The sequence below is a fragment of the Neocloeon triangulifer genome, unplaced genomic scaffold (genome assembly GCF_031216515.1).
Source record: "Neocloeon triangulifer isolate White Clay Creek 2 clone unplaced genomic scaffold, ASM3121651v1 ptg000002l, whole genome shotgun sequence".
NCBI classification, from domain to species: Eukaryota; Metazoa; Arthropoda; class Insecta; order Ephemeroptera; family Baetidae; genus Neocloeon; species Neocloeon triangulifer.
In genome coordinates this window covers 7928510-7947530 of record NW_026775545.1, presented here as the reverse complement: position 1 = coordinate 7947530, position 19021 = coordinate 7928510, and the positions used below count along the sequence as shown (strand labels likewise).

The window sequence follows — 19021 nt, the reverse complement described above, 5'->3', positions numbered from 1 at the left end:
AGTACGCCAGCAACGAGTCGATTATTCCCTTTTGCGTCGTCGAGCGGTCAGGCGCCCACAATGCAACCATTGGGTCAGGCGAGCTCAACATGTTGCATAACTTCGCTCATGCAGGCGGATATAGACAACAACTGGAGCGTTGCAGCTAACGGCGGCTTTTATTGTGCATAAATCGCGGATTGCGAGCTCACAAGCGCGTGAATAAATTGACGAGTTGGGAAAAACGCATCAGTATATTTTTCAACACTGCAATTGTCGAGCGTGGAATAATGTGATGTGTGGGATGTGGAAAAAAGTGGCACGCAGTTAAGGCTTTTTACAACGTTTATTTTCATTCAAACATACTCAGCAGACAAAATATTGTTCCGATAATAACGATGTTGACTGAATACCATGAGTATAACAAATATACAGTGAGAAGGTCAATCGGAGTTGATGCGAATGGCTCATTATTATTCTGAATGATTGTCACTACACACAAACCTTTGCCATTAAGTAAAGCAAATGAAAATAGTAATGAATTGGATTTATTTTAAATTATTATAGAATATAAATTGAAGCGCCAAAATGACAAATGATTAGAATTAATGCTTTGTATTTAAAATATTTTTCACTAATTTTCATGATGAAACCAAAATTCATGACTGTTATGTAATCATAAATTTTTATTTAAAGGCAAGTCTGAGTGTAGCAGTAGAAAAGTACCTAAAAAGAAGACATTCAGCGGAAATGAACGGTGGTGATAAGAGAACCAGTGAGAGAGATAACACCCAGAAGTATACACAAATCATCTACGGTGACACCAAAACATTTTTGTCAAATCTCAGCGCACAGATGGATTTGAGAAATCCAGCACACATCTTTCTCTCGGAAAATGTGTTTTTTAGCACGTAGGCCTCATCGGAATTTACTGCCGTGAACATTGCACGGGCGGAAATAACTATATATATGACCACAAAAGTAAAAAATACAGAAAAGAGGTTGTATAATTCATTATAGTTTTTGTTTGAGTACATTCGCACGTCACGCGTGAGGCGCGCAATAAATATTCAACAAAGGAATGTGTTTGCTCGTTTTTATTTTAGCGTTTTTGAATTTTTTGCGCCACAAATAAATACAGTGAACAGGAGAGAGTTAAAAACAAAACGCACGATTACTCTGCATGGTCCCTTGCACACGAAACCCGAAGCACCCGAATTCATTCCACGTACACATTTTTTTTCGTATGTATTTCATAATGTACAGCATTCCTGTAGTATATTTTTTTTTTGCGTGTGTCGTATTTAATAATGCAACTCATCGTCCGTGACTAGAATGAGAATAAACACGCAGACATCGATTTCCTTTTTACACATTCTCGCGCATCGCACCCGCTTAATTAACATCGCACTCGCACACACGTCGTAATGAGCATCGCGTTATGGATATTTATATTTTTATACTTTCTCACAATCGCCACTTTTGTCCTGTTTTTTATTATTTTATTAAATATATATGTACGTACGGGTTCACATTTTATTTTATAGAAATTATAGGTATAGTGTGAGTGAGGGTTTTGGTTTTTTTTCTTGCTTTTTACCGAGTTTAGACTTATACAAGAAGATCAAGTGTGTGTGTGTGTGTTTTCGTATTTTTGTATAATAAGTAATGAGTTCAGCATAAAACGTTCATCGGCGCAGCTTTCCCGCGGCGGCGCTTTCTTTTTCCTCTTGTTTATACAGCAAACGTTTGTTTTAGGTACATCATTTTGAAAGTAGAAAACGTTCACATCATTAAAAAGAGTCAGCGTTGTCAAACTTTTGTGCTTATGGAAGAAGAATCACAAACGAAAGTGACTTTTAAAAAAGTTCGAGACAGGGCGACTTTTGAAATCATATCATATTCTAGGAAAATTCAATTATTACCCTTACAGTAGTCGAGGGAAGATTACAAATACCTTCCTTCGGGGGAAAAGATCGATACATTGAATTCGTGATTTATTACACAGACACACAAATGCACCAAATTAAAAGTTAACAACCCCCTGCTCGAGAGTTGGCAGGTAGTTTTTGCTATGAATCCGGTCATGCAACCGAGCGAGCATTCAATGCCCCAGGTCTTGAAGTTTGTATTACATTCCGCGTGAGTACAAAGAACGCTTGCTGATGAGAGGAAACGAGAAGGAATCAAGGTAGAAATGCGAACGGACTGCAAAAACACCAAACATTAATCTGCTCTCTCTCTCATGCGACGAGTTAATTGCTTCATTTTACACAAGAGAGATTGACTTCTTCTCTTTGGTAACAACGTGATAATATGTCTCCTCTCTTTTTATTTAATCAATCTTTTTACATTTATGTACTTGTTTGACAACAATGTTTAATTTGAATTTTCCATGCGCCTCTAATTTTGCCAAAGAAGGGGCGAAATGAAGCAAAATTCTTCAAGATAGGGAGGGCGTATATGTTAATGTGCTCGTCCATTGCCGACATTAACATATTGCACGACAAAGTTTTTATAACCCGCGCGTCAGGATCGTCCCAGATTTATCGCGACTCGAAACGCAAACTGCTGAAACTGAGCATAATCTGTGAATTATTAGCCTGCAGAATTTGCGACCGAGAGAGAAGGACGCTTACTTTTGCGCTATAAAATTTGAGCATGGTTATAATAACGCGAGATATATAACCAACCAGCACAGTCTTGCCCCAGATTAAATTTATTTCATAATTAAAGTTTGGAAAATTATTTAATGAGAATTTTATAGTTATTAGAGTTGGTTAGTTGCAAAAATTTTGAGATATTGTTTCAACACTGCTACAGAAACCTATCAGTTTATAAAAAAAGTTTTGGAAGTAAAAAAAATTGAATATAAATTAATTGAAAACATAAGTGAGTTATAGAAGTGAACAGGTCAAATCCTTTAACCTCAGATGCGGACGAATCAAAATTTGAAATGCAAAAGAGTTGCAAATAGAGTGTCTATATGCGAGTTGTAATCTATCTTGACGACACAACAGGTTACGAAAACCTCGCATGCAATTTGAATATTTTTAAATAATAACAAGAAGAGCTTGGCAGCAATGGACGTAATATTTCCTCGTTATTTAAACATTTGACACGGGAGTGAGAAAAAATAGGGGCTTATGCATGTTGAAGAACCCGCCGGGCAACACCTGAATTTGAAATTTAACACTCAGTGCGTCGATTTGCACATTCTCACTAAAGAATCGCTGGAAATCGCCTGCTCGTGCTCGTTTCCACCGCTATAGTATGTAAGGTTAAGTAAAAGTTGTTCATCATCTCGGCGTCACCTGCGACGCACAACGTTTCACACTGATTACGGAGACATTCTTTTTTTTAATTCACGCATGTACATTTTTCATCTTGCTCTGGCACAGCCACATCGACGAGATAAAAGCTGAGGAAAAAAATCGTGCACGCCGCTGCCTGCTCGCTGATTTTTATTAATGGGGGGTGAACCAAGAATCCCATGACACAATTCACGGACGTTACACCTGCTCAGTCTGTCCCTGTGTTTCTCATTTTTTTACTTTTTTAATTTTTATTTTTATGCTTTTTATTCCGGCGAGTACGCGCTAATCCATCTTGTTCTCACCGCTGCTTCCCTTTTCACCCTCTTTTTTTTTAGCGGCGCTCTTCCTTGAGACTGGACTCTTCTTCACACTCACTCACTCGCACTCTTTTGTTTCTCTCGTCCTGCCCATCTACATCGAGTCCCTTGAGTGATGGCCGAAGTGTTAAGGGCTTAACAGCAACAGACACACGCAGAATATCAAGCAGTAGAGCCGCGATGACCGGTGGTGCGCTTGACCTCCGTGCTGCATCGCCGCCGGAAACTCTCCTGTGAACACAAAAGTGCAATTTTTTGAGAAACTGGAAAAGTTCACATGGGAATTCTCTGTCAAAATTTACTCTGCTCTACTTCTTGCTTAATCCTATTTCACCTTTTAGTGTGAATTAACTTGTGATTTGATTCTGGCATTCTGAATTTCCATGAAGTGTTTAGAAGAAGTGAGGAAAAATGCTTACAAAGGTAAAACAAAAGGCACAGGTGTGAATGAATGCATAGAAGCATCTCTTGGGCTAAATTATTTCATAGATATAATTTTAGGCTGACGATCAAAACTCCTGATAAGCGTAAATCTCGACGGAATAAAATTACAAATCTTACACGAAAGGGCTCAGAATGTAATTTAATCATAATTATCTTTATTGAAAACAAAATTAATTAACAAGTTAACTAATCTTATATGTCTTTTATTAGGCTATTCAAATCTAAACTAATGTATAAATATTGTTTTTATATTTTTCATAATCTACAATGTAATAATTTTAAAAACTAATAAAATTTTTAATTGGTTTGAATTTTTTTCTTCTATATTTCAAGATTATTTATTCTCTATAGAGTGTAATTGATTCCCGTGAATTAAATAAAATAATATTTTGCAATTGATATTTATACAGGTGTTGACATATTATCGACATTGATTGATTATTATTTAAAATGCAATTATTGAGATCTTGTAGTTGTTATTATATACTTATATGGGATTGACAAAAATATTTCTGAAATTTTATACTGTTTCCACTAATAATAAATAAATATTAAATACTTTAATAATAAGTGAGTTTTTCGAGTTGAAGACAATGACATAAAAATGAGACACGAAAGCTATGCAGAATGGAACTAGTCACACTGGTTCAAGAAATCAAGAGCCTTTTGTAATTTAATATAATTGAGTTGTTGTTTTTTTTTAACTTTATTATTCATACATAAGTTTTATAATAATATTATTTCTATTCTAGGCTTTCAAATGATCTGATGTTTATCATTTTTTTACTTTTTAATAAATTTAATTTCTAAAATTTTCCAGATCCTGAGTCACTGGTAAATTACAACTCGACCTAGGGGAAAGGATAGGCGCGAGATGAAATGCCAACGCTTGACTGATGGTTGGCAAAACGGTGAAGGGTTAGAGTGCGCTGCGTCGTCAGTGGGCGCATCGCATTACGTTGGCACGACCACTCACGGGAGCTCGGAAGTGGCCCACCATGTAAGCAAAACAGGCCTCTCTTCAAAAATCGTGACAAATGGGTGCCGTGGGAATTTTAATGCATCTTTGCCTCCTCGAAAGTGTGCCGAGCAAGTTGGCGAATAAATTCGCCGGATGGTCGAGGCGCGAATTCATTTCGCGCGCACACTTCGGCGAACAGCCATTAGAGAAAAATCTCGGGAGACGGCGATTTGTCATTCCTCATTTATTCACCGCGGCGCCTCATCAGCATGCAAAAAGCGGCAGCTGCACATTCGAAGCGACACATTTCGGAAATTCCACCCAAGGAAAAGAAGTAATGGCTGCAGCTGTTGGATAAATCACGTCTGAGAAATGACGGGCTGATGCAATTTGCCGTCGGGCGTCGCAGGGAAAAGCAGCAGGCGCCTCGCGAAATGCATTTTAATGTGCTTTCCAATCGGATTAGACAGCGTTCGGGCTCAAGTGCAAGAACACGTTGAGCATTGAGCAGAAATTAAAATGTTTTGCAAGCTGTTTGATTTTGAGAGCAGCTTAAATTAAAAGTTTGTAAGATGTTATTTTTGCATTTGAAAATCGAGAAACAAGAAATTTTATAACTTAAATCAATTTTTTTATACTCCTTTGAGTAAAGGTTGATAAAAGTCACTTAAAAATTTTTGATTTGATTAGAATTATCAGATTTAATTTCCGAATTTTTAAAAGTCAAATTCGTATTATACGTGACCATAATTTTACTTATATTTGTAAATTAAAAATAATCATTATCTAAAAGATAATAATTTTTGTAAATAGGAATTTTCGATGGATAGTAAAGCAAATTTTTTTTTTCATTATGGATAAAATAAAAATGGTTAAATTTTCATTCACAAAACCGCCAATTATTCAGAGTCTCCTTACAACTAGTTTATTCCTTATTCATCCTGTTGATAATATATTTTTTCCTTTTAAAAATTATTGGGGGAGATTCAAGAGACTTAGCTCTCCCGGGATAAAAGATATCCCGGGATAAATCCAAAGGGATAAAATTTAGACCACTGTCCCGGGTTAAATATTTTTTGTCCCACCTTCAATTATTTCTCCCCAAGTTATTGGGGGATATCTTTTCTTAGCCCCCTCTACGGGATAAATATTTAACCCGCGCAGGATCATGGAAATGAGGGCAAAATTGAAATCCAAAGCTAACACAAAAATCTGTATCTAACTTAATTTAAAATTGCATATTTATTTTGCTCAGAAATTTCTAAAGACCTCTTCATCAAAGCGAAATTATGCAAGGATTTTTTTCTATTGAAATTTTTTGCACGTGAAATTTCAAATTTCTCAACTCTGAAAAATTAAAAATCTCAAGCTTATTTTTTTATTTGTAGATAAATTAAATTCGCCTATTTTTTTTTGTAATTACTCTTAACAAATAAAAAAGGAAAAAAATTAGTGAACGTGAAAAAGTAAAAGAAAAAAAGAATTTGCTTTTCTTTCATCTTAAGGTTTCCCAAATATTTAAATACCTTTTCGTCAAAGTTAATTTGGGCAAATACATCTTTTTCGTATGGCTATCAAATCAAGTATTGAACCAGTGGCTGGCTACCGGCTGCCGGCTGTCAAAAGTGCAACTGCAATGAACACTCAGCTCAGCCAAAGTCAAGAAAATGTTTGACTTGGTTTTATTTATTTATGTTTTTATTACTAGCGGCTGACCTTTTTGTTTCAAAATTGATAGCAAGGTCAGCTGGTTCAACAGTCGAAATAGTTGACGGCTTATTGATGGTAAAATTGTTGGGATGTTTAAGCGAGGTGGTATACAAATATGAAGGGAGAACGAGCTTTGCGTGTTTTAGCGCATTTTGAGAGTCGTTTTGTAGTGAGTTTGTAGTCAACTTGGAGTCGCTTGCAGTCGTTTTGTAGTGAGTTTGTAGTCAACTTGGAGTCGCTTGCAGTCGTTTTGTAGTGAGTTTGTAGTCAACTTGGAGTCGCTTGCAGTCGTTTTGTAGTGAGTTTGTAGTCAACTTGGAGTCGCTTGCAGTCGTTTTGTAGTGAGTTTGTAGTCATCTTGGAGTCGCTTGCAGTCGTTTTGTAGTGAGTTTGTAGTCAACTTGGAGTCGCTTGCAGTCGTTTTGTAGTGAGTTTGTAGTCATCTTGGAGTCGCTTGCAGTCGTTTTGTAGTGAGTTTGTAGTCAACTTGGAGTCGCTTGCAGTCGTTTTGTAGTGAGTTTGTAGTCAACTTGGAGTCGCTTGCAGTCGTTTTGTAGTGAGTTTGTAGTCATCTTGGAGTCGCTTGCAGTCGTTTTGTAGTGAGTTTGTAGTCAACTTGGAGTCGCTTGCAGTCGTTTTGTAGTGAGTTTGTAGTCAACTTGGAGTCGCTTGCAGTCGTTTTGTAGTGAGTTTGTAGTCATCTTGGAGTCGCTTGCAGTCGTTTTGTAGTGAGTTTGTAGTCAACTTGGAGTCGCTTGCAGTCGTTTTGTAGTGAGTTTGTAGTCATCTTGGAGTCGCTTGCAGTCGTTTTGTAGTGAGTTTGTAGTCATCTTGGAGTCGCTTGCAGTCGTTTTGTAGTGAGTTTGTAGTCAACTTGGAGTCGCTTGCAGTCGTTTTGTAGTGAGTTTGTAGTCATCTTGGAGTCGCTTGCAGTCGTTTTGTAGTGAGTTTGTAGTCAACTTGGAGTCGCTTGCAGTCGTTTTGTAGTGAGTTTGTAGTCAACTTGGAGTCGCTTGCAGTCGTTTTGTAGTGAGTTTGTAGTCATCTTGGAGTCGCTTGCAGTCGTTTTGTAGTGAGTTTGTAGTCAACTTGGAGTCGCTTGCAGTCGTTTTGTAGTGAGTTTGTAGTCATCTTGGAGTCGCTTGCAGTCGTTTTGTAGTGAGTTTGTAGTCATCTTGGAGTCGCTTGCAGTCGTTTTGTAGTGAGTTTGTAGTCATCTTGGAGTCGCTTGCAGTCGTTTTGTAGTGAGTTTGTAGTCAACTTGGAGTCGCTTGCAGTCGTTTTGTAGTGAGTTTGTAGTCAACTTGGAGTCGCTTGCAGTCGTTTTGTAGTGAGTTTGTAGTCATCTTGGAGTCGCTTGCAGTCGTTTTGTAGTGAGTTTGTAGTCAACTTGGAGTCGCTTGCAGTCGTTTTGTAGTGAGTTTGTAGTCAACTTGGAGTCGCTTGCAGTCGTTTTGTAGTGAGTTTGTAGTCATCTTGGAGTCGCTTGCAGTCGTTTTGTAGTGAGTTTGTAGTCATCTTGGAGTCGCTTGCAGTCGTTTTGTAGTGAGTTTGTAGTCAACTTGGAGTCGCTTGCAGTCGTTTTGTAGTGAGTTTGTAGTCATCTTGGAGTCGCTTGCAGTCGTTTTGTAGTGAGTTTGTAGTCATCTTGGAGTCGCTTGCAGTCGTTTTGTAGTGATTTTGTAGTCAACTTGGAGTCGCTTGCAGTCGTTTTGTAGTGAGTTTGTAGTCATCTTGGAGTCGCTTGCAGTCGTTTTGTAGTGAGTTTGTAGTCATCTTGGAGTCGCTTGCAGTCGTTTTGTAGTGAGTTTGTAGTCAACTTGGAGTCGCTTGCAGTCGTTTTGTAGTGAGTTTGTAGTCAACTTGGAGTCGCTTGCAGTCGTTTTGTAGTGAGTTTGTAGTCAACTTGGAGTCGCTTGCAGTCGTTTTGTAGTGAGTTTGTAGTCAACTTGGAGTCGCTTGCAGTCGTTTTGTAGTGAGTTTGTAGTCATCTTGGAGTCGCTTGCAGTCGTTTTGTAGTGAGTTTGTAGTCAACTTGGAGTCGCTTGCAGTCGTTTTGTAGTGAGTTTGTAGTCAACTTGGAGTCGCTTGCAGTCGTTTTGTAGTGAGTTTGTAGTCATCTTGGAGTCGCTTGCAGTCGTTTTGTAGTGAGTTTGTAGTCAACTTGGAGTCGCTTGCAGTCGTTTTGTAGTGAGTTTGTAGTCAACTTGGAGTCGCTTGCAGTCGTTTTGTAGTGAGTTTGTAGTCATCTTGGAGTCGCTTGCAGTCGTTTTGTAGTGAGTTTGTAGTCAACTTGGAGTCGCTTGCAGTCGTTTTGTAGTGAGTTTGTAGTCATCTTGGAGTCGCTTGCAGTCGTTTTGTAGTGAGTTTGTAGTCATCTTGGAGTCGCTTGCAGTCGTTTTGTAGTGAGTTTGTAGTCATCTTGGAGTATTTTTGTAGTCGTTTTGTAGTGAATTTTTAGATGAAAGAAAAGCAAATTCTTTTTTTTTTACTTTTTCACGTTCACTAATTTTTTATTCCTTTTTTATTTGTTAAGTGTAATTAAAAAAAAAAAAATTGGCGAATTTAATTTATCTACAAATAAAAAATAAGCTTGAGAATTTTAATTTTTCAGAGTTGAGAAATTTGAAATTTCACGTGCAAAAAATTTCAAAAGAAAAAAATCGTTGCATAATTTCGCTTTGATGAAGAGGTCTTTAGAAATTTCTGAGCAAAATAAATATGCAATTTTAAATTAAGTTAGATGCATATTTTTGTGTTAGCTTTGGATTTCAATTTTGCCCTCAATTCCATGATCCTCACAAAATTCTGATTTGAAAAATTAAGTTTTTTGTTCATTGCAATTGGCCAAAATCTAAAATGTTTGCGAGCATGTTGACGACCTTTTATTTACCAGCTGATTTGATTTTAGCGCGGGTTAAATATCTATCCCGTAGAGGGGGCCAAGAAAAGATATCCCCCAATGATTTGGGGACAAAAAATTGAAGGCGGGACAAAAAATATTTAATTCGGGACAGAAGTATAAATTTTATCCCTTTTGATTTATCCCGGGATATCTTTTTTCCCGGGAGAGCTAAGTCTATTGAATCTCCCCCATTCTTTTTTTGAGGTAACATAAGATAATTAAATAATTACAAACCTCTTCAGCTTAAGAGCTTTTCAATTGGTTAAATCTAACGGACCAAATTAATAGGCTTGCTGGATGAAATTCGAGCAGCTCAAATTTTGCTTTTCGCCTCTTCCACCGATATTCTCTTGAAATTCGATTTCGCCATTTGCCGGATTCTGAGCCCAATTCAAACGCCTCAATTCCGCATCCGAATGAGTGAGCAGAGACTCGGAGGCACGCACACGTTATTATCAACGGCAGCGACAAAAGGGAGCAGAGGCTTCCCTTTCTTAAAGGCAGTCGGCAGCCAGTTGAGGCGCGTAAAAGTTTCCGCGTATTTCACCTGCTGCTGCTCGGCGACGAAATTGTATCGAGCAAGTGGGAAAAGCCGAAGAAGACGGCACATAAATTGTGGTGGATGGGATATGTGTGGCGGTGCGGTTTCGCCCACGCGTGACGACGGTTCAGGGCGAAAGAGGCGTTTTGCTGGATTCACTCACTTGATGGCAACTATTACTGCATTCTTAATGGAATTGAAATAGAGAGACTAAAGATGGAAACAATTAATAAAGTTCCAACAGTAGGAATTACGAAAGTTGGTAGAATTTCTTAGGCGTGATTTTAATCTGTGCAAGGCGTTTCACTTTCAATCCAATGACACACCGTATTTCATAATTTTGACAATCAGATTTTGATTAAATTAAATTCTTTATAAGCCAAAAAAATTGTTAAAAACATATTCCTTTAAAAAAATTTAACATATAAATCTAAAAATATGAGCTTAAAGGTATGATTTGATTTTAAGCAACTTCAATTATTCAACTTTCGTTTTTCCTCTCTAATTTAGTTTACAATAATTTAAGGGTTATGTGATAAATTTAAAATTGAAAAGTGAAAATCGTGATTGCAATGAGAATTGGACTACTTATTTGTCAAGTTTTTAACTTTTTACCTGACATAATAGTAAAATAAATATTTTATAAACACGTTGTTTCTGATTGTTAAATTTAATTTCCCCTCAGTAAACTGCATTCAATTGTTAAAATAGAATAATTTATTTTTTATTTTTTTGCAAGTTCTGAATAATTAATAAAGTTTTTGATATTTACTTTGATCAGTCATGACATGACTCACTCTTTGCATAAATCATTCCTGCATTCAATGTTCATCCGACGAGCCCCAGGTGAAGCGCGACGTCTAACCACGTGTCACTGCTCAATCCATCACTGTGATGCATTTCTCGGCTGGAGTTGCAATTTATTATCGGTTGTCGCGCAACCACACTACATTGTGTCCTCATAATCACAGTGTGCTGTGCACACGGTTGCTTTAATTTGATCCGCCACCGAGGATAATAATAATAATTTTATGATAACTATTGCATGCAGCCGAAGAGTGGGTTTAATTGAAACGGCTGATGCCAGCATAATGATTATCAATTAAAGCCACACCCAGCCGAAGCGAGTTGAATCGGGGCCAAGTGCTCTCATTACGCCTACATGCTCGCGATGAGAAAGAAGTGTGTTGTGTAAATATGGCGACGAACACTCCACTCACTCTGTGTGCTGGCCCGAATCAATAAAGGTGCTGCTGTTTTGCCCGCCGGCTGATTTTATTAGGGCAATTTGTTTACGCAGCGACGGGGCGAACTGCTGACGGGCCCACTTAAATCGGTAACTGGCAAAACGACTAAATCTGTACCAAAATGTTTTCCCGAGAAACATAAAGAATTAAAACGATTTATTTAAAATTCACGAGAAACATCAATTCCTGACCAAAAATTCGTGATTAATCAGTTTTTTTTTGCGTTTTTAGTGTCATTTGATTTGTTATAAATAGTTATATTAATGCAGGTTACATTTTTAGAATTGTTGGAAACTATTTGAAATTAGGTATAATTGAAAAATAGCAATTTTTCTATATTTTTATGAAAATAAAATTAATAAAAAAATTGAGACTGGGATTAATCTTGTTGAAAACATGAAAAAATAAAGAGCAAATGATCCCAAAATGATATAATTTTCAATTTTAAATTATGAAGTTGATAATTTTTTAACTTTTTAAAACTTTTTTTAATAAATCTTTAGAAATATGGATTCATATCTTTCTCTTTCACAATTTGGCCCTTTTCCCATTTTGTAAATTAAGTCTCGACTTAAACTTGATTTAGGGCGAATTTTTTCTAAAGAAGTTGAAGAAGAAGCGGAATTTTTGTCAGCCATGCTGAAAGTTGATTTACGACATTGGCAGTAAATTCGCACAGCATCAAAAGCGGTGCCCTTCAGCTCTTTTTGTGAGACTCGGCGGCATTAATTAATTTAAAAGGCTGCTGAAATCAAGCCGGCGAGTCAAGCCCCGCGCAAAAAAGAGGGTCTCGATTTCGCGCATGCCACGCAATAATGGAGTGGCAGGAAATTGAAATTCCCGATGGCTAAGCGCTTTTTTGGCAGGTTTGCCAGCAATGTCGGAAAGGGCTCTCGCTGTTTTTTTTTTTGCCATTTTTCCGCCCGCGGCCCACGTCACAAACGATAGTTGGCTAATTTTGCCCTTTTGCCCGCTGAGCACACTCGCGAACAAAAACTCGGAGCTGTTTTCATTTTCCAATTGTGTTGGGAATGCGCAGAAATTTCAATTACGGTGATATTGACGATGCGCCTCGCGTTTGCTGTATATTTATTTATGGAGGAAAGTTTAGTCTTTGTCTCGTTCCGGTGCTGCAGAGAGCTGTGCAGAAAATACGGCGACGCGACGACTATTCCGAGTAATGGGAAACATCTCTGATATATTTTATTGGCAATAAAGCGCAGCTGAAGCGCGAATCCATCTCGACTCTCTCTGCTGGCTGCTTCTAATATTTCATGAGAATTAAATTGCTGTTTTACGTTTGCACCAAGTCGTTTGCGCAGCTTTCAGTGCAAAAAAAAAGGAAAAAAAGAAACTCAAGATATTTTCTTTTAAATTCTCTTTTAATTTAAAAATTTGGTCTTCTTTGAAACATTTTGTCTTAAGCTAAGACTGTTTGAACTTAAAAATTCACTTTTTGTTTTGGAAAAAAGATTTAACTCGCCATTCTTATTTAATTAAAAATCATAATTAAAATATAGTGAGTAGATTGTTTAATTTAATTTAATTTCTCTTGATAAGTTTGTAAAAATTGATCATGAATCATGAAAAGTCTTTAAATATCAGTATAAACAAATTATGCTATCTCAAATTTTTATCTGGATGTTTTTATCACACGCGTGGGAAGGAAGCCATTAATTTTTTTCGCCTTCATATTTTAGAGTAAAAATTAATCAACAGTGAATCCTCTCAACAAACGCGCAGGACATACAATATTCCTGTTCAGATTTCCTTGTATGTCTAAAAAATATATCAAACTTTCGAGAAGCCACAGTAATTATTGGCTCTATAGAAAAACTGAAATATTAGCCCAAGATAAAAAAGAAACAAAGGATCCACGTTTCTTTCATGAAAAAGTAATCTGACAACGAGAATCGCAAGTTATAGCAATCAGCGCGCTGCCTTGGCAAAGAGAAAAGAAAAGTAATTGGCCGCAAAAATAATTCATCCAGTTCTCCCGGCGGGCCCGAGAAAGGAAAGTGTGCGGAAAGGAAGAAAGTTTTTGGTCCCAAGAGCGGCGTGCATCTATCTACACACTATATTGGTACGAGCAGGGATGAAGAGTAAAAAATGTGGGGGAGAATTAACTTGGAGTAGCATAGAATAGAAAATTGGCTCCTACTGGGTGAGTCCTCACCGTTCAGCACGTGCACCATGATGCTCTTGGGCTGCGCGTTCGACGGGTTGCACGTGTACTTGCCCGAGTCGGAAGACTTGGCCCGCTGGATGAGCAGAAAGCTGGTCGTGGTCTCACCCTTTTCGGTGATCACGCTAACCCCGCCCCGCGTTGAGTCGTAGCTGATGATCTGCTAGAACAGAATGTAATGACAACTGTTAAAATTGTACAAATTATCGAATTTTTAAAAGTATTATTATAATAATACTTATCTCTATTATTATGTTTAAATTATCAAATTCATTTTAATAATATAATATTATAGCATAATTATGTATTTATCATTTATGGGTTGCAAACAATGTATATTGAACTACAAAAAAAAACTAGCCTCGGGGGAAAAATTAAAAAAAAATATTGCAATTTTTCTTGTTAAATAAATAATTTAAGTTGAATCTCAACTAAAATGTAACATAAAAATTAAAAATTCTGTAGGTATTCAATATGTTGCTGAGGATGCGAGATTTCAGATGTTGTTAAAAAATCCCTATTTTTAGACACATTAAAAAAAATTCCCATAAAAGATCCAATAATACTCCATTTTGAACATTCCACTTGGAACGTTAAGGATGGTGTCAACAACATAAAATCCGATTCCCAACCCCTCGATCATTCTCGAGCCGCTTATCAGGAACATGAAAATTTACGATCACCCCTATCGGAATCCTAGGCTGTCAAATGCCGTCAGCCTCTCAAAAGGGTAAAAAAAATCCGTCTATTTTCCCGTTTTATTTTTGCTATTCAGCGATACACAAAAACAAACTTTGGGAAATGTTGCTTTTTTAAACGAGAGAGCCGTAATTTGCGTCATCAAAGCGTAATGAGCATCAAAGTTTGTCTTCCGAGCTTGTAAAAGCTTTGTGTACATTATGCAAAGAGAGAGCAAGCAAAGTTCAATCATCGTCTCTGTGGGCGCCGGTTGCTGTGTTTTGGTCCCTCTCGGCTTTGCATCATCATTTTCTGCGCTTGAAACTTTCGGTGCAAACTTTATCTCGAGACGATTTTGGCTGAAAACGCCGGCAGCTGTGTCGTCTAGACAGAGCTGCAATAAAAATAATGGAAACCTCGCTGCTTTTTATATTGACAGACCTGTGCGTGTGTGGAAAGGTAGCAGACAGGAAAAACGACTTCACAAGTTTGACGCAGAGCAAGAAAACGATTTGATCACCCAATCTCTAGATGTGTTTCCAATTTGAGTCACATTTTCTTTCTTCATTGCGTTACTCCTTTCTGGAGATATCCAGCACCAAAATAAAGAAGATTTTTTTTGCGATACAAGTATCAGATTTCTTAATGTTTCAATTAAGTTTTATTGTAAAAACATCTGCATTTTATTTACTGATGGCAAGGATTTTTAGCATTTGCATCATAATTAGCTAAAATATATTAAAATTACAGTTTGGAGAAGCTAAAATTAATTAATTCTAATAATTATTCACTCATATTCAATTCATCAAATTTCCTAGAAATACAACAAGAAGCATAATTTATATATTAACATTATAATTCTTCAATGGTTAATGTGCAGGAGAATTTATCGATTGTGGCAGTTGGTTTGTGTTGATATAACCTTATCTTTGCAAGAATAAAATTTAAATAATTTAAAAATAAAAAAGAATAAATTAAACTATTATATAAATTATATAAAATAAAATATTGCAGAAAAAAATTAAAAAATGTATTTTACTTAACAATATGTTTTATAATCATTATTATTATATTTAAAACTTTTAAAAGAACTATAAATTCTACTTCTGGGTCAACACTTTTGGCACTTGGCTCTAGCGAGCAAAAATTTGGCGGTCGCCGCGGTCGTCGTATTTCATCATCAAAACAAGTCATAACACACACTGTGTCAGCCTGAACATTGTGGATGATAATAACGTTCGTCTCTCTCCGCCGGCTGTGTCTCTCTTGTTATTTATTATTCTTCATCATTATCCTCCATGGTATGTAATTGCGTGGCGCGCGGCAGAAATATATTAAGCACATTAAGCCGCGGCTGACGAGTTCATGCATGTGCGACGTGTGTGCGTTTGGTCTCTCCTCGAAACGTCAAGCCGGTTGCATACCCACACAGACGGATGTGCGCAGAATATTCGCACATATGCAAGTGGCGTTTTAATGTCTTGCTTATCACGAGCAACAATAAACTCGCTGCCGACCCATGATATTATTTAGGGCTGCTCTTTCGCACAAGTTTATACTGTTTATATACAGACAATTAGCATAGTTTAGCTACTCATGGCGCCTTTTGATTGATGATAAACTTTGAACTGACAATGAGTAGAATTTACAAAATAATCTTTCAATGAAAAATGAAATTGTGTGGCATTGGTAACGTGAAATTTTTGTTTGGTTTCTAATGATTGTTTGTTTGATGATAAAGAAATTCAAAATGAAGGCTATGATTTTTGAGTATATGCAATTAGTATGATTTTAATTGCTAGCAATTAGTATTTTATCAGTTGAAATCTATTTTTTTTTTGTATAAGTGCAATTTTACAAAATGAAAAATAATAATTTTTTTGAGGTAAAGATTGGATTTTATAACATGTATAAAGGCACCACCAATAGAAAGAATTTTGCTCAAACTCCTGAGATCGAACAGTCCTCGTTTGCCGCATTGGCTGACAACAATTTTCTTTTAAAATAAAAATATTCAATTTTTGCACTGCAGTTTTTCTCAAAATTTGAAATCTCAAAACATGCTAAAAGCAATTTCACTCTAAAGAAAATTTACCGAAATTGATATTCTTGCAAATTTATTATTATTATTTTTTTATTGCTAAATTTATGCCACAATTTTCCAAGTTAGGACTTGGGAAAGAATTTTTGCAACAATAGGAGTACAAAAGAACCACGCAGAATAAAACTTTGAGGCCGGCAAATTGTTTCTCTCGTCTCTTCACAGTTAGTTATTGTTTTGACAAGCCATCAGACCGACTGCTGTTTTTCTTCTTACTTCTCCGTCGAATTTCGTAAGAGGTGTCAAGTATTAAAAGTCGTAAAAACACGCTCTCTGCAGAAGAGTTGTCATTGCGTTTGAAAATTGCTCGGGAAAAATGGCGCTCGGCACACACCATTTTTTTTATTGGCCGTAAACAAGCCTTCAAAGCACATCTCACGTAATCGCATTTTTTCAGCTCTCGCTCTTTACGAGTTTCATAATAATAAAGAAACTGGTCGTGCCGCTGAAATTCGGCCGCGCGCTTTTAAAAAAATGCCCCGCTACTTTTAGCGCCGACGCGTCTTGTTTACGAGAGTGACGACTTAATTAGCACTAATTTGGCCAACATGCTGTTTTGGACATACTTTATGGCCTTCCTCGGCACGCATGCATTTAGTACTTTTAAACTTTTCCCACCAGTAGGTGCGGTTCACGCCCGTGCTAATTTTCTTTTTTATGACGACCTTTTATATACCACTGAGAGTGAACTCGTGACTTTAAATCGAAATTAGTCCGCTGCCGTTTCGGGGAAATAATGAAATGCCGCGAAAGTGTTTCGTCCCTGTGAGAATTTAGTAAAGCCCTCAGGTCTTTTTATTAATGCGGGATATTTCCCCCAAAATTGGCCTGCGGAATGAACTTTGTGAATTGGCATCAGGGCTTATACTTTTTTTTCTAAAAATATTATACGATAACGTTCAGGACAAAATTATTTATTCTGTCATTTATGGATTTCTTAAATTTGAAAGACTATAAAAATCTAATCCTAATTGTAGTACCATAGGGATAGGAAAAGAATAGAGAGAGTAAAAATCTTTACTCCCTCTAGAAAAGAAGGAAAATCAGCTGATTAATGTATTTTATTAACAGAAAGAATATGCTAAAAGGCAAAGTGATATCAAACACTTTTCAATATTTTCATTACATAATAACTTTGAAGAATTTGAATCTCACATGAAATAATTATTTTGTAATCAAAAATTGCTATGCTCGTTCTCTTATTTTACACTTTATTAATTATTTTTTTTTACAAGAATAGTTAAAACCAGAATTAATTTTTAAATATATTTTTTTTGTCCTCTGCAAGATTTGAATGAGAAGATTTATTTTAAAAAAATACGGGAAATTTAAAAGGGTAGAAATAAACACGCAAAATTTATATTTTTAAGCCACATCAGCATAAGGCAAAGTTTAGTGCAAATTAGCCCGTTTCATATTTAACGTTTCGCGCAGGGCCACCGCGAAAAAAGGCCTGGCGGTCGAAAATTGCCTTTTTTTTCTCTCGGCGCGTGCAAATAAAAGGAGTCGTAAAGGTGAAAAAGCGCTTTTGCAGCAGTAAATTATAGGCCGCGCCAAACCGCAGGCCGAAGTTAATTTGAATCTAAGAGAGCACTCACCGCATCATTGTGGTTCCAGAAAATGTAGGCTGGAGGTTCTGGGCTGTACAGCACGACGCAGGTCAGGTTGATGGTGCTGCCGCGGTCTATGTACAGGTCCGGCGATCCAATGATGTCGGTCGTCGGCTCTGCAACAAATCGAAAACGGAACGTCAGCAAAATTGCCACTGAATATATGTTTGCTGTCTACGTTAATTTAACGCGACTTCTAACATTTCGAAAACACGTCGCAGAGAGAGCAATGTTGAGGAGTGAACTGAAAATTAGTAAGTGAGCCTGTTGAAAAATTTAATGCCAATATGTTTATAATTTTTTGGTTAATTTTTCCAATAAAATTGTTACAAAAATGAGAAAATTTTACGTGTTGAAAATTGTTGAGAGGGTGAAAACTTAAACTTTTTATCAAACAGGCCATACTTTACAATATGTTTTTATTGTTCAATACAATTAATGATGATTGGGACACGACCATATTATTATCAATCAATATCAATAGAATAAAATTTAATTTGGTTCCTTGCGCAAAGTTAATTTCGTGTTAAAAATTTAATTAATATTTTAATATCAATAAAACAGAAGAGCCAACTTTATTAAAACAACATTCTATGTGAAACTTGTTAAAACAGGCTCTATTTTTTAGTGAAAATTAATAAATTCCTGTTAACTCCGTCCTTTATTTGTGTAGACGAGCTGAAAACCGTAAAAAACCTCTTTTTTAACTTCATAATTCCGTTTAGTGAGCGAGCGAGCGGCGTCGGCGGACGGATGACTGGTTTTAATGGAAATAAAAAGCAGTGCCCTCGGTATCGCCGTGTATGTGTAGTCAGTGTGCGACAAACAGAGGCGAAATTGAATCATCCGCAGTAGTCGGCCGCATGTTCGTTCGGGCCGCAGTGGCGCGGGTTGGAGCGGAAAAGCAAAACGAGAGCCACAAATAATAATAATATGCAAAACCAGCACCGGCCGGCTGCAGCATGTACGTATTAATTATCGTTGTTTACAAATTTATGGAGGACACGCCATTCGAAGCCGGCGGCC

General features: G+C 36.8%; 1 protein-coding gene across 2 annotated transcripts in view; it reads right to left on the bottom strand.

Moving 5' to 3' along the window:
- Positions 1-315: 315 nt before the first annotated feature.
- LOC132205270 (lachesin-like) overlaps positions 316-19021 on the bottom strand; it is a 173243-nt gene continuing 154537 nt past the window's right edge. Inside the window, exons 4-6 of one of the 2 annotated variants that reach the window (XM_059634224.1) lie at positions 17984-18111; positions 13583-13766; positions 316-3844 (exon numbers count right to left, since the gene is read on the bottom strand). In XM_059634224.1, coding sequence (XP_059490207.1) covers positions 3741-3844; positions 13583-13766; positions 17984-18111 — 416 coding nt within the window. In that variant the 3' untranslated portion in view covers positions 316-3740. The remainder of the gene's footprint in view (positions 3845-13582; positions 13767-17983; positions 18112-19021) is intronic. The other variant, XM_059634225.1, reaches the window with a different exon arrangement.